The following is a 23,454-nucleotide window of genomic DNA, read 5'->3' as shown; positions in this document are numbered from 1 at the left end:
AGATTGGACACTGAAATAAACATTCTGCATATGTGGCTAGAAAATGTGTGAAACGAGTATGAGCGTGTTCTGTTTCAGCTTGGACTATGTACAAATCATGTATGTATGATATAATTAAATGTGACTAGACGTTTCACTTGTATATACACAACATCATCTTTCTTTGTCAACGACGGAACTTTAGCCGAATTGTGCAAAAATATAAATGGATAGAACACTAGCTTTAGCTTCGCTCCAATCACATCTGTCTCTCATTGTTAACAACAACAAAATCCACTGAATTAATCTCAATTACAAACATAATAATTATCTAGATGATATTGCAGCAGTGTCTACTGAAGAGACAATACACAAAGATTTTTAATCTACATAGCATAAATTGTTCTGTTTGATAAAAGGAACTCTGCTGGTACGCTTGTTTTGCTGTACTCTGCTTAATTTTCTTTTATTTTTAATAACTCGCTAGTCACAATTGCTGTACATAGAAAAGTTAAAGAAGAATTGTAGAGCGCATTAATAGAACCTCATGACTTACCTTTTGTGCATTCAATGTCCGCTGAACCGGTTGTACCCGGAGGACATCTGCACACGAATAACAAGCCGTCGCGTATGCATTCTGCATTTTTACCGCAACCAACTGTTCGACAATCGTCAGATTTGTCATCTGCTTTACCTAGGAATGTTTTGTATAAAGCAACATTACACTCGGTGGCAACATGAACATACCGAAATTTCGGTGAACACGGTGAATACAATATTGAAATGAAAATATCGTTTTTTTTTCTTACAGGCATGATGCGGATCTCCACTTGGATAATCTGTCGGACAGTAACACTGAGGTTGATTTTGATAAATACGACAAGCGGCATTCAACCCGCATTGCACGTCTTTGCAAATATCGCAAGCACATCCTTGATAACCATCTCCATTACATCCAGAATCACAGATACATTCAAAGCCATTAGTAGTTTCTCGGCACTTAGCGTTTACACCGCATGGCCTCCTCAAGCAATCATCTCCACCTAAATTGCAAACAATCTTCGTAACATTGAGGCTTCGAAGACTTGAATCACTTACCTCGGAACGCTACATACCTTTCTTGCAGTTAACTTTGGGATTGCCGAAGTGACCCGGAGGACACGAACATTGAGCCTTGCGATTGACAATGCGACATTGGGCATTGAAGCCACAAACGCCGTGTTGCAGACAGGGATTGGTGCAAACGCCGGATTCGCTACATTGTTTATTCGGTTCGCAATCGTCATCGTGATGACATTCGAGCTGGTAACACTCTTTGCTCGGTTCGCCTTGGAACCCATCTGGGCAAAGACAAACTGCTCTGTGGTTTGATATTCTGCACAGCGCATTGATACCGCAAGGCGATCGAGCGGACAAGCATGGATCAACGCATTGACCGTTCGTGCATGACAATGCCACAGGGCAATCGGAGTGGCTGCGACAACCAACCAAACACAGTCCTCCGTCACACGTGTAACCCTAAAATGATAAGGTTTTACCGTCAATCTAAACATTCGTAAAATTGAGAAAACTATTTGGAGCTAAAGAGGCGCGGAGCTGTTTTGTTTTACCTTGGGACATTCATTGTTGATATCGCACTTGACACGGCATTTTCCTTCGTGGCAAGATTCGCCGCAAGAGCAATGAGCCTGCGTTTGGCAGCTGTTGACACAGAAGCCAGTCTCGTCGCAGTCGCACGATCCATCGCACGGTATAAGTGTTTTGGTGCAGCTGAAAACGGCATTGCCGTAGTAATTAGCTGGACAACTGCATTGCGCGGCGTGATTAATTACTCGGCAGGTGGCACATTCGCCACAATTTTTGCCGCCTTCGCACGGATCTAAAAAAAGTATTTATAGGTTAATTGTGTGCCTGCGAAGTGCGAAACTCAGTGCGACAGGACGGTTGCACGCACCTCTACATTTGTTGTCGATGCAAGTCTCGCGGTCCGGGCAAGAGTGATCATTGCGACAGCCAATGTCGCACAATCTGTTTTGACAAATCTGATTGGCCGAGCACTCGGTGTCGCTGTTGCAAATCGTTTTACAAAGGCCACCGTCGCAACGCTCGTTATTCAGACAGTTAGCGTCGCTACGACACGTCGTGTAACAAGACTTGCCGTAGCACGACTGACCAGGAATGCATTCGGAGTCGGCTGAGCACGGCAAGAATGATTGCTTGCAAGCGTACAGCGGATCGCCGACCAACCAAGTCGGACAGCTGCACTGCTTATGATGGTTCGCCACAATGCACTCGGCGTTCGTTCCACAAGCGTTCGGCAGAGAGCACAAGTCGGTGCACTGATTATTGTAGCAGCCAAAGTTATCCTGGCACTCTATGTCGGACCGACAGCCACTCGTGCAGATCAGTCCTTCGCAAATCTCGCCGCTACGGCAGTCCTCGTCGATTCTGCAGAGAGCCTTGCAAACGCCCGACTCGCAGCGTTCGTTGCTCAGGCAGTTGGAGCTGGACGAGCAAACCGGTCGACAGAAGCCGGCGATGCAGGCGGTGCCGGGTGAGCAATCTCTGTTGACGAGGCAACTCGGGCCCGGGGTCCTCGAGCAAGCCACCTTGGCCGTTGGGTTCGGTATGAAGCCTGACGCGCAGGAGCAGGTGGCTCGCCGATTGATGACCGTACACTTGGCGTTTGGTCCGCAAGGCGTTACCTCGCACGGATTCACGCACTTGTTCGAGAGGCAGGCCTCGCTGGCTTTGCAGTCCTCGTCACTGACGCATCCAGGCGAGCAGACGTTGTCGAGGCAGATGTCGCCGAGAAAACAGTCGTTGTGTACCTTGCAGGTAAGTCGGCAATGAGCTTGCGTGCACTTCTCGTTGAAAGCGCAGTCGGTGTCGCTCGCACACGTCGGCACGCAGATGTGATTGCGGCACGTGCCACCCTCCTCGCAGTCGCTGGTACTGTCGCATATCACTGGCAATCTAACGCATTCGAACTCGGAATTGCCGGTGAAGTTCGGCGGGCAGCTACACTGCTTTATGTGGCTTTTCACGGCGCAGTGCGCGTTGATTCCGCAAGCTCCCTTGTGCTTGCACGGATCCAAGCATTCGCCGTTCGAGCAAACGTCGGACAAATTGCACTCGTCGTTGGAAGTGCAAGGTGGTCTGCACACGTTTTCGTAACAGTTTCCGACGCACTCGGCGGACGATTTGCAGTGCTTCGGCTTGGGTCTGCAGCCGACGATCAAGTCGTGCGCGTCCCCGTCGTAGTCCGAGTGGCACTGGCACAGTCCCAGATGGTTCTTGGCCACGCATTCGGCGTTGGGTCCACATTTCATCGTCGCGCAGGCGTCGAAACACTTCGGGAGGCCATTCTCGTTGACGCAGATAGCTGAAAGTGGACAGTCGTGGTCGTCGGCGCATTCGCCAGGAGTCTGGCAGCCGCTGTTGTACGGATCTCCGACGGTTCCAGCTTGACAGTGGCACTTGTACGATCCCCTCGAGTTCTCGCAAATGGCGCCTGGCGCGCAAGGCTCGTCAGCGGCGCAGTGGTCTATCAGTCGACAGCCGACCGTGGCTTCGCCCGTGTAACCCGGCTGACACGTGCAGATCTGCTTGTGCCGTCGCGCCGAGCAGATCGCGTAGTGCCCGCAAGGATTGTACGCCAAACAGGCGATTCTGCATCTGTGCATGTCGCATATCTGCTCCTCGGAGCAGTCGTCGTGCGAAGTACACTCCATCTGCTGACAGCCGATCTTATCGTTCCTGGGATCGCCGAAGTAGCCAGATTTGCAGCTGCAGTGCGCCTCGTGACTGTCGACTCTGCATTCGGCGTTACGTCCGCACTGCACCACGTCGCAAGCTTTCTGGCACTCGGACTGGCCAACGTTGTTGTTGATGCACTTCTCGTCCAGCTCGCAATCGTTGTCGGATAGACAGCGGTGTTCCTGCACGCATATGTTGTTCAAGCAGAACTGGTACTCGGGGCAGCTGGAGTTGTGCCGGCAAGTTGGCTGGCACAGACCCTTGATGCACATCTGCTCCCCGATGCAATCCCTCGTGCTCGCGCACAGGGCCGTGCAAATGCCGCCGTTGCAAGAGGAGCCGATCGGGCACTGAATGTCGGCCTTGCAGTACTGGACTGGCGTGCATCCGAGATTAGGATCGCCAGTGCCGCCAGGCTGGCACGTGCACACGTAGCTGTGATTGAGGGGCGAGCAGTCGGCGCCGGTCCCGCACGCATTTTGCACGGAACACGGGTCGACGCACTTGTGATCGTAGCAAGCTCTCGAGGACTCGCACTCGCTGTGATGGTTGCATTCGTATTGCACGCACTCGATCCGTGGATCGCCACTGGTTTGACCGGGACACTTGCAGACCGGCGCGTGATTGTGCATTTGGCATTCGGCGTTGCGACCGCATGTGCCGGCGATGGTGCACGGATCGCGGCAGGTGTTGTCGATGCAAGCGGCAGTATTTGGACAGTCGTAGTCGGTGAAGCAATCGCCCGGCTGTTTGCAGCCAAATTTATAGGGGTCACCGACGAGGCCGCGAGGGCACGTGCAAACGAAAGATCCGTCGTTGTTCTGGCACCTGGAAGTATAATTGAACGACGGTTAGTTGTCATTGTGCCGAGCAACGAGGGAGTTGTCGTTGAGAAGCGATTCTAGACGTGTAGTAGTGAATGACTTACAATGCAGTAGCGTGACACGGTTTCTGTAAACATTCATTGACGTCTACGCATGAATCGCCAACGAGATGGAAACCGTCGTGACATTTGCATACCCCTACGTGATCTGTCGCAACGCAATTTCCATAGCCACAATTCAATTGATTACACGGACCTAGAAGAAAGTCGTTTATAATCGTTAATATTCCGCAGTATGTTGAAAGCGAAAAAATCAGCGACAATTCAGAAAGACGCTCACTTGCACATTTGCTGGTGTCGAGGTTGCAGTACTTGTCGCTAGGACAATCGGTATTGGTCAAGCATTCGACTTTGAAACATCCAGATGCGTCTCCGATGTAGCCAGGTTGACATTGACACGCTGCCGCGTGATCGATCACCGAGCAAACGGCATTTGCTCCGCAGTCGGCAAACGAGCAAGGATCGGTGCAGCTATGTTTGATACAAGCTTGAGACTCTGGGCAGTCCTGGTCGACGTTACACTGGTCCGGTGTGGTGCAACCAGTGCTCACTGGATCACCGGCGGTGCCCTCTGGGCAAATACATCTATAACTGCCGTGCAAGTTGACGCACTTGGCTGACGGATGGCACGGGCTGTCCTCGCACTCGTCAATGTCGATACATTTTTCCGGTCCGGCAATGAATCCGTGCGCGCATCTGCGACATACGCGATAAGACACGTTGAGAGCTCGGCCCAGCGATAACATTCGTACGTCTGTTTGTACGATAATCGATTCGACCTACCTGCACTTATTGTTGATGCATACTTCGTCGGTATTGCAGCCGCCGTCCGAGTTGCAGCCAGTTTCGCAACTGCCGTCAATGCAAAGCTCGCCGGGCAAGCAATTACTGTCTCCGTAACAAACTTTGACACAAATCCCATTGTTACAGCGCTCGCCTTGCGCGCAGTTGTTGTGCTCTTTGCACTGACATTGGCATTGTCCGTTTACGCAAGCGTGCTGACTGGGACAGTCTTGCGGTATTCTGCACGAACTGGGCACTCGGACGCAGCCTTGCTGGGCAGTTGGGTTGCCCTGGAAGCCCATCGGGCACGAGCATGTCGTCGTGTGATCGATGCAGCTGCACAGAGCGTTTGGGCCGCACACGTTTTCGGCTTTGCACGGATCTGAAATATTCAATTTGCATATTATACGTAGGCTGCAGAAAAGCGCACGACCACGTGAAAGCTCGTCAATTTCGACTGTACCGTACCTTTGCATTTGTTATTGATGCAGGACAGGGATGAACCGCAGTCTCTACTGCTACGGCATCCAATCATACAGATACTGTTTGTACAAGCTTCGTTATTCTGACATTGATTATGATTTGTACAAGGTATCACACATTTTTTGTTTATACACTTTTCACCGTCAGAACAGTCGTTAGATGACCGACATACAGCTAAAATTATACGCTTGGTTATCATTTTTAATATCGTTAAAAGAGGGACTTACAAGATAAAGTGTCAATAACAATGGAAACTTCTATTATTTTGTTAATGCTTGCAAATTTAATTCACTCAATTAATCACAAATTTTCACGATACTCTCTTTTTCATGGATGATTTGAGTAACAAAATGATAGATTTCGATGTTACATACGTTGTAATTAGACTGTATAACAATTTAAGTCGAAGTTTATACGAGCAAAACAACATTGATTAATGATTTAATATTAGTTTTGATTTATTAAATTGTACGAAAGCATGAAGTTTTCGTTTTGAAAAACAACTGCAAAGAATTATTTATATTAAGTGGAATGGACAAATGATTAATAGTTCGCAGCGACGAAGAGAAATATTCGACACATAACGCGCTGTAAGATATCGTACATCACCTTAACTTCTCATACAATCTAAAAACAACGATGAAATATCACTTACCTCGACACTGTCCATCTAGACAAACACTTTCATCGCAATCAGAATCTTGAGAACACTGACTCGTAGATCTCACACAACCATCTTGCGCGCCCTTACTCGAGGGTACGAATCTGTGCAAACACTTGCATTGCGGCTCTCCACTGACGATTTCGCACACGGCATTACGACCGCAAGCACTCTCACATGGATTAATGCACATTCTATTTCGACATATGGAGTGCACAGGGCAATCCCGATTACTGGTGCAGTGACCTTCCAGCTGGCAGCCCTTGCCACCAGCATAAGGATCGCCCACGTGACTGGCCGGGCACTGACAGATCGGTGTGTTAGACGCACCGGCGATGCAAACGGCAGTCGGGTGGCAAGGATTGGGCTGACAGATCTCGAGGGGCGAGCATTCAATGTCGGCCAGAGGATTCGGCTTGTAGCCCGGTGGGCACTGGCAGATGGCCTTGTGATCGTCGGCGATGCACACGGCGTTCAAGCCGCAGGCGTTCTTGTCGCAGGCGTCGTGGCACTGGTGCTTCTGCAGGTTGCACAGCTGCGTCGGCGGACAGTCGATGTTGTAGACGCAGGGCACAGTTTGGCAGCCCCTCGCCGGGTCATTGGGATCGCCAGCGTACAAGCCAGGCGGACACTCGCAGTTGGCCACGTGGTTGCGCACCACGCACAGCGCGTTGGGCCCGCAGCTGACGAAGTTGCAGACCGGCTGGCAAGACAGTGTGCCGTCGCTGGCGGATCTGCAAGTCTCGTGCTCGGGACAATCGGTGTCGCTGACGCACTGGTCTTTGCGAGCGCTCTGGCAGCCGTAGCGGTCGTTGGGGTTGCCGCTGAAGCCAGCGAGACACTCGCATCGCGCCTGATGGTTCGAGGCGACGCACTGCGAGTTGGCGGTGCAGGTGAAGGTCTGGCAGATGGGGACGCACTTGAGCACGCCCAAGGCGTCGGGCATGCAAACGGCAGTGGACAGGCAGTCGGAGTTGGAAATGCAGTCGGGCACCGAGGGCTTCTCGCAAGTGGAGCTGATGGGATTCCACTCGTAATTGTCCTGGCACTTGCAGGCCGCTCGACCGTGCGGGTCGGCTTCGCACCTCTGGTGAGCACCGCAGGCCACGCTGGCGCAGGGATCGACGCACTCTCGCAGTCCGTTCATGCCGAGCAGGCAGAACGAGCCTCGATCGCAGTCTTGGTGGTCGTGGCAAGCGATCTCGAGCACGGATTTGCCCGGCTGGCAGCCCTCGGCGAGATTAGTCGGGTTGCCGGAGTAGCCGTCGACGCAGAGGCAGGAGGACACGTGGTTCTCGGTGACGCAGAACGCGTTCGGTCCGCACTGCAGCTTGCTGCAGCCGTCGACGCACTTGCGCGTGCCCTTGCCCAGTTGGAAGCAAATCTGCTGTGGCTCGCAGTCGAGATCGTTGGAGCAGTGGCCGTGCGGTTGGCAGCCGCGCCGCGGATCGTTAGGGTTACCGGAGTAGCCCGGCGGGCACACACAGGCGCCGTCCTGACACACGGAGCGCGGGCCGCACTTGACGTCGCTGCACTTGTCGACGCATCTACCGGCGACGCAGCTGTAATCCAAGGGACAGGCGAGTTCGGGACCGCAGGCGCACGATGCTGGCTCTTGACAGGCGCCGGTCTCCACGAGCTGACAGCTCGCGAATGGATTGCCGAAGTAACCGTCTTTGCAGCGACAGTCGTAGCTGCCGATCGTGTTAATGCACACTGCATTGTTGCCGCATGCGTTTCCGTTACACTCGTTAATATCTATAGGTTGTTGTGTCGGGGCGAATTGGAAAAAGAACTTGCGATTAGTCGAGTCGTCTTGACGCTCGTTCGCGAAGGCCAACACCCGGGATTCAACGAACTATTACTTTTCTTACGACCGACACAGCGTTAGAGGGTTGGGTTAGTACGCACAAATATTCCACTTGGGACTATGGGTTCGTTGCAGTTTCCCCCGATCATCAATTATTTACAGCGCAGCAGAGTTTCGCCACTCGTTTGTCGTGCGTGTGTATGTTATGAAGCTGGTTAATCTTACAATCTAAAATCGCGCAAAACTTTGCAGCGTCCGTAAATAACCGTGGTCTCGTGAATATGCCTATGCTATACACTATATACGGCAGCAGAAGAAAACCACGGCAAACGCACAATCGCAAGGTGTATCCAAGGCTCCCTGACCCCCTAATCGCCACATCGCGTCGCAATCGTACGATTCGCAAGGAATCCCGCGCAATGGCGTCCCCGCGTGGATTTGTTGTTTCTTGTTGTTATAGCGTTAGCAAATTATGGACGCCGCCAGACAGCGGGAAGCGTCCGCGGTTAAGCAGCGCTCGATAAGAAGCAACTAGTCGACGAGAAGCTGGTATTAGTATACTTGCCGTAACACTGAATGAAGGGATTGCCGGCATAACCTGCTGGGCAAAGGCATTCGGCGCCGTTGGGACCGACGTTACAGTGGGCGCCGACGCCGCAGCTCACGTCCGAGCAGTCGGACTTGGGTTGGGCACCGCAACCAAGGTAAGGGTTACCGCTCGTGCCGGCGTTGCACGCGCACTTGGACTCGGCAGGCCCGTACTCGCAGTGGGCGTTGCTGCCGCATGCGGGTTCGCACTTGGGTGGTTGGATCGCTGGACACGTTAAGCGCCGTGTTAGCCGCCGCGTCGAGTCGCGGGCTGCCGGGCCCGTCGCGGCTGCGACCGTATACTCACGCGGCATGCAGAGGAAGTCGGGGTTGCCGACGAAGTACGGGTTGCAGACGCATTTGTTGGCGAGCGGGTCGCACATGGCGCCGATGCCGCAGACGACGCCCTCGCAGCGCCTCTTGCAGCGGCCGCCGATGCAGATGCTGGGCTCGGCGCACGGCACCTCCGGCGAGCACACGTCCGGCGCGCACTGGCCGCCCGGGAACGGATTGCCCGTGAAGCCCTCGATGCACTTGCAGGTGGGACCGTCGTAGCTGATGATGCACTGCGCCCCGGCGCCGCAAGCGAAGCCCTCGCACTCTGCGAACACAAGCCGCACGGGCGGGATTGAGTGGCGCGAGCGCGACGAGCGACGCGGCCGGCAAGCGGGCCAGGAAAGGGAAGAGGGAGAGAAGAGTCGATCGCACTCACCGGAGACGCACTCGTTGTTGGTGCCCTCGGCGTAGCCGATGACGCAGCGACACCAGGCGGCGTGCTTGTCCGGCTCGCAGTAGGCGTTCGGGCCGCAGGGCACGTTGTCGCACGGGTTCACGCAGCTGCCCTGCACGCACGCCAGCCAGTGCTCGCAGTCGTCGTTGGAGGAGCACTCCTGCTTGGCCTGCGGGCCGCCGCTGCAGCCGAGCCCGTAGGGGTCGCCCGAGCTGCCGCGCGGGCACTCGCACTCGTGGCCGCCCTTGGTGTTCAGGCAGTAGGCGCCGCGCGCGCACGGGTTGTCGGCGCACTCGTTCACGTCCAGGCAGCCGTACTCGGGGTCGCCCTCGTAGCCGGCCTGGCACATGCACCTGGGCGGGTCGCTGGGCGTGCACTTGGCGTTCAGTCCGCAGGGGAACCGGTCGCACGGATCTGCGGGCGCGGGTCGGACGCTCGTTAAGAGGGGGGCGCTCGCGCGGGGGGCAGGGGCGTACGCACTCTTGCAGAGGTTGCCGTCGTAGGGGTCGGTGTAGAACGGCGGCTGGCAGATGCACTCGCCCGGCTGGACGCACTTCTCGTTCGGTCGACACTCGTTGTCGCTGAGGCACCTCTTCTGGGCCGCCGAGCACAGCCCGTTGTAGGGGTCGCCGCCGTAGCCGTGCGGACAGGCGCACTCGTACGAGCCGGGCTTGTTGATGCACTCGGCGCCGTAGCCGCACACCTGACGTCCCTCCGTGCACTCGTTCACGTCTGCTCGGCGAAAACGCGGATCGTTGAGCGAGTCGTTCGCCGGGTCGCGGCGCCGTCGGCGCACCTACCTTCGCAAGATCCGTCGGGCCTGGTGCTGTAGCCCTTGGGGCAGGCGCAGTAGCTGACGCCGCCGGCGATCCTGATGCACTCGGCGCCGGCGGGACACCTCTCCCCCTTGGAGCAGTCGGCCAGAATGCACTTGCCGTCCACGATCTTGTACGGCGGCTGGCACTGGCACTCGATGCTGTTGCACTCTGCGAAAAAAATGGCCCCGCGTGAGGCGTCGGGAGGCGTCGGGAGGCGTCGGGAGGCGTCGGGAGGCGTCGGGAGGCGTCCAAGACTCGGGGAGCGTACCTTCGCACAGCGAGAACGGGTTGCCGTTGAAGCCGGGCGGGCACTGGCACTCGTAGCTGCCCGGCAGGTTCTTGCAGATGGCGTTGACTCCGCAGGCGGGCTTGTCCCTGGACTCCAAGCACTCGTTCGTGTCGCGGCACTTGCCGGAGTCCGGGTCCCTCGTGTAGCCCCGCTGACAGATGCAGACGCTGCTGCCGACGAACTCGTCCTTGACGCACTGCTCGCCCTGGGGGCAGGGGGTGCTCGGGCCGCACTCGTGCGGCAGCTTCGACTGCTCGCAGCCGCCGTCGTGGGGGTCGCCGATCATGCCGCTGGGGCACTGGCACGAGAACGAGCCCGCCTCGTTGTTGCACACGGCCCCGGGCGGGCAGGGGTCGACCGCGCACTCGTCGACGTCGCGGCAGCCGTCCTTCACGCCCGGCCGGCCCGTGAAGCCGCTCTTGCACAGGCAGGTCGCCGCGTCGTTCAGCAGCATGCAGTGGGCGTTCGGCCCGCAGGACAGATCTTCGCAGGGATCTGCAATTGGCGAGTGTCTCGGTGAGCGGCGGGCGGCTGGCGGCGGGCGCCGGCCGGCCGCCGGCTCGTCACTTACGCCTGCAGTCGTTGCCGACGTTGGGTTCGGGGCACAAGCAGCGCTTCTGGGCGTCGCACACCGCGTTGCCCGGGCAGTCGCTGTCCGAGTCGCACGTGACGATGCCCACGCACTTGGTGTAGGGGTCGGGATCGGGCACCGTGTCTTCGGGACACGAGCAAGTGTACGAACCTTCGTTGTTCGTACAAGTCGCGCCGTGTCCGCACGAGTCGGCCCTCGAGCACTCGTTTACATCTGCAACGAGCGTTCGTTTGCCAGAGAGCTGTCCTCCCTTCGCTGCGCGCGATCCTTACCTAAACATTGTTTGAAGGCGTTGCCAGAGTATCCCGACCTGCACTGGCAGCTAAAGCCTCCGGGAGTATTTGTACAGACGGCGTTCTTGCCGCAGCGACCGGACGGTCCGTTGACCACCGGGTCGCACTCGTTGATGTCGACGCATCCCGCTGCGATGTCGTTGGGGTTGTACGTCCAGCCGTCCTCGCATATGCAATAAGCCTCGTGGCCGTCGGCCTTGCAGTAGGCGTGCTCGCTACACGTCACCTCGTCGCACGGCGCTGAGGGTGTTTTGTGGTTTTCTCATGGTTTTCTCGTGGTTTTCTCGTAGTTTTCTCGTTTCGTCGGGGCGCGTCGTCCAGGGAAAGCTCGATCGGGAGGTCGATATTCGAGATGTCGCGACGCGGACGAAAGCTGGTTTCGCACGCGCTGACTTTGCGCGAGCAATTCCACGCGTGCGGGACTGGGGGGTCGCGAGCGCGCGCGTTCGTCCGGGTGTGCCGGCCGGTTACCTTTGCAGGGCAGATGCGGCGGGCTGCCGACGAAGCCAGTCTCGCATTCGCACTTGAAGCCGCCCTTGGTGTTGGTGCACACGGACGACGGTCCGCAGGGGCTCGCCGCGCACTCGTTCAGGTCCTCGCAGACTGCCCCGGCGGCCTTGAAGCCCTCCTTGCAGAAGCACTGGCCCTCGATGCACTCGGCATTGTTGACGCAGTCAAAGTTCGACTTGCACAGCGTCGTGACGTCCGTCTTCGAGAACAAATTGACGCGCTGCGGTGGGGGATTGGCCAATCGCTAGGTTGCCCGTTGGGCGCGTACTTACCTGATCGCAAGCTACTTTGGGACTAGGATTTTCGCTGTAACCAGGCGGACACTCGCACGAGAATCCAGGATCGGCGTTTCTACATATCGCGTTGGAGCCGCAGGGGTTCTCGTAGGCAGTGCACTCGTCGATATCTGGATGCAGAGAAAGGCAAGGCGTACAACATCCGCGGAAGACGCGAGGTGTTAGCGCAACGTCAACCGCGTTACGGTTAATCGGCGAACGAACGGTGTTAATGGCAAGTCGGCCAGAGGCGATTGTTAGACAGTTAAAATGATTAAACGCTAACCAGTGCAGCCCTTGTAGGGATCGCCGGTGTAATCAGTCTTACAGCTACAGACGAAGCTGCCGATAGCGTCGAGGCACTCGGCGTTCTCGCCGCATGGACTTTTCTCGCATTCGTTAACATCTGCGTGTTCGAGCAAAGGATTAGTAATTTAGCTTGCTACGCTGCCGACGCAATGACAACACTGACTTTCACAGTTGGTGAGTCCTTGGCCGACGAAGCCCTGCAGGCAGATGCATTTGAACGATCCTGGTATGTTGATGCATTTGGCGTTAGTGGCGCAAGTGTTAGCCTGTGAGCACTCGTTAAGATCGATGCAGCCGTGCACCGGGTCCATCTGGTAACCCGTCATGCATTCACACCTGAAGCTCCCCTCTGTGTTCACGCACTGTGAGTCCGCACCGCAAGGACTGTTCTCGCACTCGTTTATATCTGCGTGCGGTGCGTTCGTTATTCTCGTTGATTCGTTTGATTTGTCGGTTAAAGCTTTTCGTCGTCGTCGCCGTTATTGTGCGTATAGTTAGCATTGCATTATCGCACACTACGTCGCCGATTTCGAGGAAAAAACGTGACCGATTTCGCATTAGCACCGGGCTAACGTTTGTTCGAGTATACGTAAGAATAACGGTGGCGTAAGCTCGCATCGATCAAGCGCTCGACAGTCCTCGAGCAACGGAGAGCCACGTAAGAGCATTATATCGACGCATCTTATCTGAAATAACCGTGAGCGAGAAGGACGAAAATTGCAAGTCACCGCGGCTATCATCGAATCGGCGACGAAGGCGGCCGCGATATTAGTGAACACGTGTGTGTATATACAGATTTATGTACATCGTAAATAAGAATGAAAAAGAAAAGATGCGAAAAGCAAACGGACCTCTACAGCCAGTCATGGGATCGCCGTCCATGCCCTCGGGACAGTTGCACCTGTAAGTGCCCTGCAAGTTGGTGCAGAGAGCGGAACGACCGCAGGGACTCCGAAGACACTCGTTGACGTCGAGGCACTCGTGCTCGGGGCTGCCGTCGAAGCCCTCGGGGCACTCGCACCTATGGCCGCCCGGCAAGTTGACGCAGAGAGCCCCTCGTCCGCAGGCTCTCTCGTAATTGCACTCGTTCACGTCGACACACTGCAACGGAGGGCAGAAGGGCGGATGAGCGCGGGGCAGCGCCGCGCGGCGGCGGGCCAACTCACGTGATCGAGGGGGTCGCCGGTGAAGCCATCGGGGCAGGCGCAGCTGTAGTTGCCGGGGCTGTTGAGGCAGAGCGCGCCCAAGCCGCAGGCGTCAGGCCTGGCGCACTCGTCGATGTCTTGGCAGCTGACCTCGCCGTCGCCGCTGAAGCCGGGCCTGCACTTGCACAGGAAGTTGGCCGGCAAGTTGCAGCACTCGGCATTCTCCACGCATCGCGCCGCGAGCACGGGGTCGTCGCACTCGTCGATGTCTGCCGGAGAGAAGCGCACGCGTGCGTGTAGTAGCCGCGGTCGTGTCCTACGCCTCGCCTCGGTCGCCGTGGTTTACCTTCGCAGTGGAAGCCGTCGCCGCGATAGCCAGGGTAGCAGGAACATTGGAAGCTGCCCAGCGTATTGGTGCAGTGGGCGAAAATATCACAGGGCCGGTACTTGCATTCGTTCTCGTCGGGGACCTGACAGTTGCAGCCGCCGAAGCCGTCGTTGCAGTGGCAGACTCCATCCAAGCACACTCCGTTCTGGCACGTGCTGCCGTCTTTCGCGCAGTCGTCTGCAACCAGTCGGACTTCGCGTTGTACAATTCGCGCCGAGAGACGCCGTCGAGGTTGACCGCGCGTAACGGCCCGAGCGGTTCCCCGTAGCAATACCGCAGCCACCACCTGTCGTTCGGCGTCCCCCAGCGTCCTCGCGTGGAGAGATGATTGCCGGCATCTCCGCGAGCGCCCGAAGACAGGCGATCGTCGAGTATCTGTCGCGCGCGTATATCGCCCCGGGGTATTGCCTCGTCGCGGCGCGTCCGCGGTTTCGACTTTATTGCTCCCCCTCCCCCCTCTCTTTCCCTCACTCTCCACTGCAGTAAACAACTTTATTTCCAACGAATATTCTTAGCGAACCATTAATGACAGAACACGTTTTCCGTAATTATAAAGAAAGAGGAAGGTACCTATGCTTATGAACGCCTAATGATCGCGACGAATGCGCTTCTCAACTCGAACAAGCAGCAGAAGATTCGCTTGGCTGCAGACGGAATTCCATTGTTGCGCGGGGAATTCCTTTTTGTTTACTATTACTATTATTATTTTTTTTTTTATTTTTTTTTTGCCGCGAGCGAGCGCGGATCGTCCGGAGATGAGAGGACTTTCTCCTAAATACCTTTTCTTGCAGTCTTGTCAATTTCAATTTTTTGCTAAACTAACAAAAGGGAAAAACGAGAGAGAGAGAGAGAGAGAGAGAGAGAATTGCCAGGTAAATACATTGCTATTTGAAATTGGCATGTTTGTATTTACGGCAAGATTGCGTGCACTCATTCGCGTGCCCGACTCGTTAGCCGCCTGCGTCTATCGTCGGCGAGAGAGCGTCTGTCAATAGGTAGTTCGCGCACAAAGAGGCGTGCAAGGGCACGAGCATGGTAAAAAGGCGAAAAACAGTTGGAATGGTTGTTCGTCGCGACTTCGCTGGTAGGCGCACACGTTGCAATTGCGCAGATACGCGCGCCGAAGGAGGCACACGTACATACGCAGCTCTAATTAAACGCTCCGCCGAAGATTGCACAGCTGGATTACATATGTGATGAGGTAGTGTACATGTACGTACCGGTGCACTTGAGCCTCTCCCGATGCTCGTCGCTACCTTGGAAGCAGTCTATGTGATCGTCGCACAGCTTCGACAGTTGGAGCAACTGCAGCACGTCCTTCGAGGCATTCACCTGGCAACCGAAGTAGCCATCCTCGAGGTTCAGGAAGAACACTTCTCGCCTCGGTCCTCGGCCAAATCCCGTCTGCGATTCGGCCTGTCGATAAGCACACGTAACGTCGTGTCATTGCTGGACAGAGCCCCAGCCTTCTTTTTTTTCTTTCGTGCTTCCCTTTCTTACCGTTCCCCCGTTTTCAACGTGGTACTTTTCGAATCGGTAATCGACAAACACTCGACAGTCAATCTTTGTAAAGATAGACGTCAATTTAAAAGAGCCTACAAATCTCCGCAGATCATTGTAACGATTATAATCTTTTTGTAAAAACATCTCGTCGTTCGCTCTTAGAGTATTAAGAATATTAAAAGCCGCGGGGAACCTGTCGACCTCGCTGTCGACTCAAAAATTCCGTAAAACACGAGAAAGTTTGTTCAAACATCAAAGAAGGTCAAACAGTTAGAGAAGGTTGACATTACTCACCGGACACGAGGATAGTAGTATCCATACCACCAACGGCCAAAGATGTTTCATCTTTGCTGTAAATCAAAGAGTAACAAGTCATTAACAAATGTAGAGGTGCTCGTGCAATGGGTATGCGGGTGTGCGCGCGCGTGAACGTGTGTCATGTGCGTGTAATCAGGAAAAGTGGCACGACGACGGAGGAGGATAGGCGCGGGATCCGGCAGCGTCCTTCGACGAGAGGAGTCACACGACGCTTATTCATCCCGCTTCTTCCTCTCGCATTGTCCACTGCGTGGCGTGCTTCGCAATTCGGCCGCCGCGCGTACTAAAGCAGTAAGGCTCGCTGCCCGGGCGAGTGTCCGCTTCCAAGCCAAGAAAGTTGCCTACCCTGCCTACCCGGCTAGCGTCCGCCAACTGTGCGATCACGACAGCCTACTTTTCAGCGCGCCCAAAATTATACGTCGCTTAATTAGCTCGAATCGTCTGGCTTCGGCTATCCGGAGTAGGCCAAACGCTACTACGGAGGCGGGAATCCTCCTTCCGTACGCGCGTATCGTCTTCGCGCGAGGAAAAATAAACAAATAAATAAAGTAGCTCGCCTCGATCGGCCGCAGCACACAATCCCTCGCTTTCCAGCGCGCGTTACGTTTGCTTTGCTCAGGAAAGCGCAACGACGAGCGCGCGAGCGCCCAGTAAACCGTAGTGCCACGGGAACACCTGTGGGCCGAGAGGCGTGTGGTTTTGGCGCAGGCCATTTGACGCGGCGCGCGCGCGCGGACCTCCTCCGGCATTGTCCGCGCGCGCGCGCTCCCATCGTGTACGAGCTCTCCACCTGCCTCGCTCGACATCTGCCTAGCCTCCCTGGCAAATCTACGCGCGCCCCCTTCCTTCGTGCGCGCGTGTGGGCGAACCTTCGCTTGCATTTTCTTCCTCGTTTTCTTTTTCCCCCGCGCGCTGACCGACTTGTTAATTGAAATGTAATGCGCGTGCAGGGAGATCGTTCCACTTGCGCTTTTGTAGGTGCAGCGACGTGAAAATTTTTGAATTACGTTTCCTTTTCCCTTCTCCCCCCCCCTCTCTCTTCTAATTTGTACTTCTGTTTTAATAAATTTGCGCTGTTGAAATTCCTTGCACGCGCATGGCGTCACTGCTCCACGAAATATTCAGTACTTTACTTTTGAAAAATTTAATTATCCCTGGCTATCGCATATTTTTACAGCTAGCAATTAACAAACGTAAACCTAAGTCTCGGTAATTGTTGGAAGAAAAAATCCAGCGGCAGCATCATAATTAGTAAGATAGAAAAAAAAACATAGCCGAGCGAAGAGAGGAAAAACAAGCGGTTGTCGCGCGCGGCAAGTTAATTCCCTGGCATTGTTTCTCGCGCGAATATACGCCGCGGCAGTGCCTTTAAAACACGAAAATACTCTCACGCGACGGTGGACAATCTGTCGCTTTATAACCAAAAGGTGGCTAAGCGTGATTATATAGCCAAGGCGGCTAGCCTTGTCCGTTTGGTCGTTAAATAACAGCGCCCGGAAAAAAAAAGAAAAAAAGCGGAAACTCGAACACTTTCCCAAGTCGCTATACGCGAAGATCCACCTTGAAATGGTGCCCGCGCCACAAGCCAATTAAGGTCGACTCACTCTCTTTCTCATGGCGGGCGGCGAGCAAACACACACCCATAATAATCGGCTACCAGCCGCCTCCTCTCGATAATTACTCCTCTCTCGGCGATATCGCCAAGGTCGTCCGATATGTATTAGCTGGGCTCTACGACTGGTAGCGCGAAACGCAAAAGACCATAACGAAATTACGCAATGCTAGCATCGTCTCGGCTCGCTAACTGTACCTGCGTACCTCTCGAGGTTAACGGTTGTAAACTGCGTGCGGCCGGCCGACGCGAGAGGGTGCAATTTTTCGCAGTTACGTTTTCCATTTTCCGCGTCAGCGTGACGTATGAATTCTCCGCGCGCAGCCAGATACGCCGCCGACGAGCCACTTGCGCGAAGACGAGTTACGCACAGGCACATTTACGTAACGCGCGCGCACAGACACGCGCCCTCGGACTTTTAATTGCGAGAGCGAGAGCTAGAGAGATGCAAATGTCGCCCAATACGGTTGTGCAACGATATCGCGTATCGCTCCAACTACCGCGAGAGTTTCATCTGCCGCGCGAGTACTTTTGCGGACAGCGTGCGTCGGTCGAGCTCTGCCTTACGTTTCCTCGCTCGCGTCCCGCTGGCAATTTGCGATCAAGCTTGAATTACGCGTTGCGATCGCCGAGAGCCGATCCTTGGTGTGTGTGTTTTTTTCGCGCTTTCGCAACGACGCCACCCACGCGCGCGCGTTTCTGATTGCCAACGAGAGGCGGCAGAAGAACGGCTATAAGTTTCGGGAAAACCTCGCGATGCTATTCTCGTCGATGACAACCGAGGCACGTCGAAAGCACATATGCAAAACGGAGACGCCAATCGGTATAGCAATGAAGATCCGTCATAGGTGTGTCTCGCATCGAGAGAGACAAGCGACAGTCGACCAAGCCACCATGACACGAATCGTTACTTTTTTTTGCTCTCTCTTCTATTTCTTTTCGCGCGGCAGCGACGCTCATCAGCATAATACGTGTCGCAAATTTAAATTCACGACTAAGCGCTCTCGTGCACGTATCCCCCGTTCGCATTTTCATCCTTTTTTTCGCAACGGCGCAGCTGACGTAACGATGACTTTAGCTTTGATACGAGAGCCGTCGAGAAGTACGAATGGAAGGTGATATTTTGGCGTACATAAACTGGCTTCACGGCCACGTCGTATATGCGGGCAAAAGATGCGATTCTGGCGGTCGAGTGCGAAATAAGGAGAAGCTCTCTCTCTCTCTCCCTCTCCCTCTCCCTCTCTGATAAAGCGCACGGCTCGATTTCTCAAGAGCGCGCGCGAGATTTCTTTTTCTTTTCGCGACGCCTACGCAGCGCGCCGCCGTCGGCTGCTTAAGGAAGCCGTGAAAGTATATCGTCGACCGAGAAATGTGTTACGCGCGAAGTAGAGTGAGAGATCGGTTGCAGGCGCGCGTGCGAGCCCGCGAGGACGCGAAGTGAGCCTCCGCCAAATCGAAAGCGCGCTCGTCGCAAGCTCGCGCGTGCGACGGGAGGAGTCGACGATACGTGCCAATTTTTGAATTGCCTCCGCGATAGCGCGGCCATTCGCACCTCGTCGGAGCGATCGTCTCGTCCATCCCGTTTGTCCGAGAGAGCGCAGACGCGCGCTTAGCTTGGCTCCAATCCGACAGTTACAAAACGCGTTTTTTTTTTCTTCGCTCGCGAAAACGTCGGTGATTCTTATCGGGTGCGCAGAATTCTTACGGCCGCGCGCCCAGTCGATCTTCCTTACTTTTACTTCTAATTAGCGATAACGCCGGCGTAAAGCGAGAAATTTACGGGCATCCCCGTGGCCGCGGCTCTCACGTACAAATCGTTTTTTAAAATCCTCCTCGAGCGCTGCGGCAATAGGAGTAGCAAAGCGATTTCACCTCGGCTCTTCGCAAAGAAGCCTCTTGGCATTCCTTGGGAAGGCAGCGCGCAGTCATTACCCGAGCGCGCGCGAACGTCAAGCGAAAACGGAAGCGATGTATATGTATCCGCGATCAAACGGCCCAATCAACTGTACGGTATATCGAAAAATCGACGCATGCGAAAGCGCGCGCGCCTCGGAAAGGACAATGCCGCAACGGCGGCTCGCCGATTTTCGCGCGCGCACTGCGCTCGACTGTAGCCTCGGTATACCGTTGCCAGAACAATTTTCCGCGCTCCGCTACGTAGGATTATGCATGCCACGGTGGAGGTCAAAAAACCGATCTCTCCGATCATCAGATACGTCGCGATCCCACCTTTCTTTTCTCTCTCCCGGAGATGAGATTTTTTAATTTCCGAGAGGGCTCTCTCTCTCTCTCTCTCTCTGGGTTTAATTACAGCATGAGGAATGATATTGCCGTCGACGTCGATTTCATACACGCCCGAGCATCCGAAGATCGATCGGAATTCTTTTGAAGGCGCTTTTTTATCCGCTCATCAACAGTGTACGTCGCACGGCTTTCGTTTTCTTTGCCAAGCATAATAATAAGAAAAAAAGAAGATGATATTGGTGAGGCATCTGTATAAGTATGTAGAAGGGGCTCTCTTCCTTCTCTCCCCACCCCTCTCCTTCTGCAGTTTCGTGCAACCTTTGCTGATGCTGAGGGAAATTTAGAGAAAGTCCGTCTCGTTACCTATTTATATCGCTAATGAGTGCGCTATTATCACGGATACGTACGCTCGACGCGCCGACGCATCTTCGTTTAGAACGAACTAGGCCAGATCACTCGAACGATATTTTTTCTCGTTCGCAAGTAGGCGAGTTCTATTTTTTTTTCGTTGCGAATGTATTGCGCGATTGAAAACGCTGTATTTACGTGTGCGTTGCTTACATATTTACTTAGATGGAACTCAACCGAACAGATACGAATGCGAAAAATAGTTTTCACATGGATTAATCGAGTTTGTTGTAACTAATTGCTCGCTTTGCTGGCTGTTTATTACAGCAATTGATAAAATCAGCTACTCGTTGATCGCGGTGACTCAGGATTGTCGCCAAGTTTTTGTACGATCTGAACCACTAGTATAGTGTAATGACGGCGCGATCACTAAAACCTATGAAAGTGAACGCAACGCCGAGAGAATCATCAGCGACGATACCAACGGATCCTAGGGCGCTTAATTAATCACACGGAAAATTAGCTCGACAGCACTCGGCACTCGTTAATCAAGAAAAGGAAAATCGCAGGTGCATTTCCTGCAAGAGACCTTCCCACAAGCCTGTTGTGCGTGGAGATTAATTCCGTCCGGCAATCATCAGCTCGCGAGTAATCTAAGACTCGTGTGGGGAGTTGCTGCGCTTATACCGCGACGTGGATTTGCAAAAAGGCGACTAACGAAGAGAGCGAGAGAAATACTAGCCGGAGCATTGAAAATCAATTCCATAATCGACGACTCTCTCGCGGCTAATTGCGCGATCGGCAGTCCGTGTCGACGCACCGTCGAGTTCAATGTACACCGCCGGCACCAAGCAGCGTCACGTCGCGTATCAATTGAAATTACCTCAGCGCCTACGCTGCACGCCTCCATGGCAACATGAAAGGATCACGTAATGCAAGCCCCCGCCCCGGCGCGTTCATAAAAAATGAAGAAGAAGCGGAATGAAAGAACTGCTTCTTTTTTTTTTTTCTTTTCCTTCGTGACGGCTGGCTGATGATCGTCGTACGCCGTCGTAGATGATGTCACGGTAAGACGCGCGAAAACCTATTTTCGCAACGGTTAAAAATAACCGTCTCCGGAAAAGCGACGCGTCTGCTCATTTTGCCTGCACTTTGTCAACGCGCAACGCGAATAAACGCTGCCACGTCGAGCCGCCGACGAGGAGGGGACGCGACGCGCAAGATCCGAGACTTTCGCGGAACGCGCTCGCAAATATGTCTTCGCGCGCGAAAACCACCAGCAGGATACTCGTCGCGCAAATTAATGCCTTAGAACTTCCAACCGTGTGCGTCCTTCGTTTTTAATTATTCACCTCCGGTAGGAGTCGGAAAGAGTCAAGGACCCTTTGCTTCTACAACTTCACATCTTTCTTTAGTTTTTAATCTTTTTTATTTTATTTTTTTCGACGGCGAAAACAAAAAAAAAATAAATGAGACGTCGCGAAGCGAAGCACACTGTCATACGCATACCTGATGTAATGGTTGGCAAACGCACTTTGTGGAAATACGTAGGAACGGCGCACGTGGCGCAGAAGGAAAATCAGGCGCCGTGATTGACGCTTTTTCACGTCTCGACGATAATAGGCCGTCGCCACGCGACCACGGACTCCCCTAAGAGAGCTAAGGTGTGCGCGCATCGGTAATGAGTCAGTTTGTAAATATTAACCAATCTAATTAAATGCGGGCAGATGAGTATGATTATATGCGATACCTCGGTGCGGCTATATTAGCGGAAGCGCGCGATAGCTGACGCTTTCCACGCTTCACTTTGTTTCCATAAAACTATGTTGCCCGAGCCAATTGCTATAGATGTCGCTTAAACGATTCCACGGGCGTATGACATTCTTTACAATACGCTGTCATTTTCCATGATAATAGACGACACGAAGCTCGGCAGTGCGTTTACCGAAAGGACAGAACTTCGGACGGCGATAAATCAGCGATGCGCACCACGAGGCCTTAACTTCAACTTCCTCGGGAGACGAGGGTGGGGGCAGTGTTTGAAAATTCCCTCACGAAGCGGCTCGTCGTCGTGTCTATTTATCTATCACTCGAATCTATGGTCCGTGCGCAAAGGAAAGAAGAAGAAAAAGAAGATCGAAACCGAAATCAAGGCAATCGAGGATGCAGCTCACGCACACGCAGCGACGATAATCGCCTGCGCGCAACATCCGGCATGAATCAACCGTCGGTAGCGCGCGCGCCTGCCGGCCGCAAGCAACAAGTGAAAGTGCCGAAATTTCTCGTGGTCGCCCACTCTCCAGAGAGAGTGAGTAAAAGTGGCTACACGTCGACGTAATGCCACCGTAATAGGAGTGAATCCAGAATACACAACTCAAGCACGCAACGCAATCGGCTGCAGTTTCGAATATTCGGGTGAGAAGATCTCTCCGCGGGAGCGTCTCGCGCCCGATATGGAGATCGGAGGAGGGCTGCCACTGCCAACGAATGGCCGCGCGCTTATTTGCTCGTGCCGTAGCAATTAAAGCCTCGAGGCAGGAAGAGCCTCGTTTTCTTCTTCTTCTTTTTTTTCTTCGGGGAGGGTTGTTGTTGACGGCTAAGTAGCCTAACCGATTGATTTTGATGACGGTTATCTTCGCGCGCAATCGTCATCGATGTAAGCGCGCTCATTATTTTAATTCGGCATGAAGATAGGGGGGAAGGGGGAACCAGTTGCAATTCTTTTTCGTTTCGAACGCCGCGACACCTTGAAGGCAAACGAAAAGTGAACGTGCACTCGCTCGAGTGAACAGCTTGCTTACCATATGGAACGGGCATTTCGATCGAGCCGTTGTCAAACAATTTTTTTCTTCGACACATGCGCTGCTGCACCTAATGTGCCCGCGATAGACTGAAATGACTCGACCATCCATTCTTTTCGCCCGTGAACGGTAAAATGTTGGGCTGCAAGTTCCGGGTCTGGGAACAATCGCGTTCGAACGAGCGACCCATCGCTCGTCGCGATTTTCATAGAACTGGAAAGCGTGTGCTCTCGTCGACAGTGACGATCCGAGCGAAGAGGGGCACTCGCACGCGGAAAGTCCGAGTGTGATCTCGCGGCGAACGAAGCAACGAGAAAGAGAGAGAGAGAGAGG

The 23,454-nt window shown here is 54.2% G+C and overlaps 1 protein-coding gene across 1 annotated transcript in view; it reads right to left on the bottom strand.

Moving 5' to 3' along the window:
* The window catches only part of LOC131669460 (uncharacterized), a 78,499-nt gene extending 55,362 nt beyond the window's left edge, over positions 1-23,137 (bottom strand). Inside the window, exons 1-28 of the mRNA XM_058944335.1 lie at positions 23,122-23,137; positions 16,093-16,148; positions 15,516-15,711; positions 14,254-14,472; positions 13,929-14,176; positions 13,614-13,863; positions 12,926-13,168; positions 12,740-12,859; positions 12,451-12,584; positions 12,140-12,377; positions 11,648-11,908; positions 11,355-11,588; positions 10,763-11,278; positions 10,477-10,662; positions 10,157-10,408; positions 9,659-10,090; positions 9,254-9,547; positions 8,924-9,172; positions 6,543-8,306; positions 5,873-6,061; positions 5,405-5,786; positions 4,902-5,317; positions 4,667-4,817; positions 1,934-4,566; positions 1,590-1,858; positions 1,095-1,497; positions 789-1,022; positions 536-673 (exon numbers count right to left, since the gene is read on the bottom strand). Coding sequence (XP_058800318.1) covers positions 536-673; positions 789-1,022; positions 1,095-1,497; positions 1,590-1,858; positions 1,934-4,566; positions 4,667-4,817; positions 4,902-5,317; positions 5,405-5,786; positions 5,873-6,061; positions 6,543-8,306; positions 8,924-9,172; positions 9,254-9,547; positions 9,659-10,090; positions 10,157-10,408; positions 10,477-10,662; positions 10,763-11,278; positions 11,355-11,588; positions 11,648-11,908; positions 12,140-12,377; positions 12,451-12,584; positions 12,740-12,859; positions 12,926-13,168; positions 13,614-13,863; positions 13,929-14,176; positions 14,254-14,472; positions 15,516-15,711; positions 16,093-16,148; positions 23,122-23,137 — 10,723 coding nt within the window. The remainder of the gene's footprint in view (positions 1-535; positions 674-788; positions 1,023-1,094; positions 1,498-1,589; positions 1,859-1,933; positions 4,567-4,666; positions 4,818-4,901; positions 5,318-5,404; positions 5,787-5,872; positions 6,062-6,542; positions 8,307-8,923; positions 9,173-9,253; positions 9,548-9,658; positions 10,091-10,156; positions 10,409-10,476; positions 10,663-10,762; positions 11,279-11,354; positions 11,589-11,647; positions 11,909-12,139; positions 12,378-12,450; positions 12,585-12,739; positions 12,860-12,925; positions 13,169-13,613; positions 13,864-13,928; positions 14,177-14,253; positions 14,473-15,515; positions 15,712-16,092; positions 16,149-23,121) is intronic.
* Positions 23,138-23,454: the final 317 nt, after the last annotated feature.

Source organism: Phymastichus coffea, unplaced genomic scaffold (assembly GCF_024137745.1).
Source record: "Phymastichus coffea isolate CEN01 unplaced genomic scaffold, Cenicafe_Pcof_1.1 PCOF00093, whole genome shotgun sequence".
NCBI classification, from domain to species: Eukaryota; Metazoa; Arthropoda; class Insecta; order Hymenoptera; family Eulophidae; genus Phymastichus; species Phymastichus coffea.
Note: the sequence above shows the minus strand (reverse complement) of the source record. Positions and strands in the feature narration are given on the sequence as shown.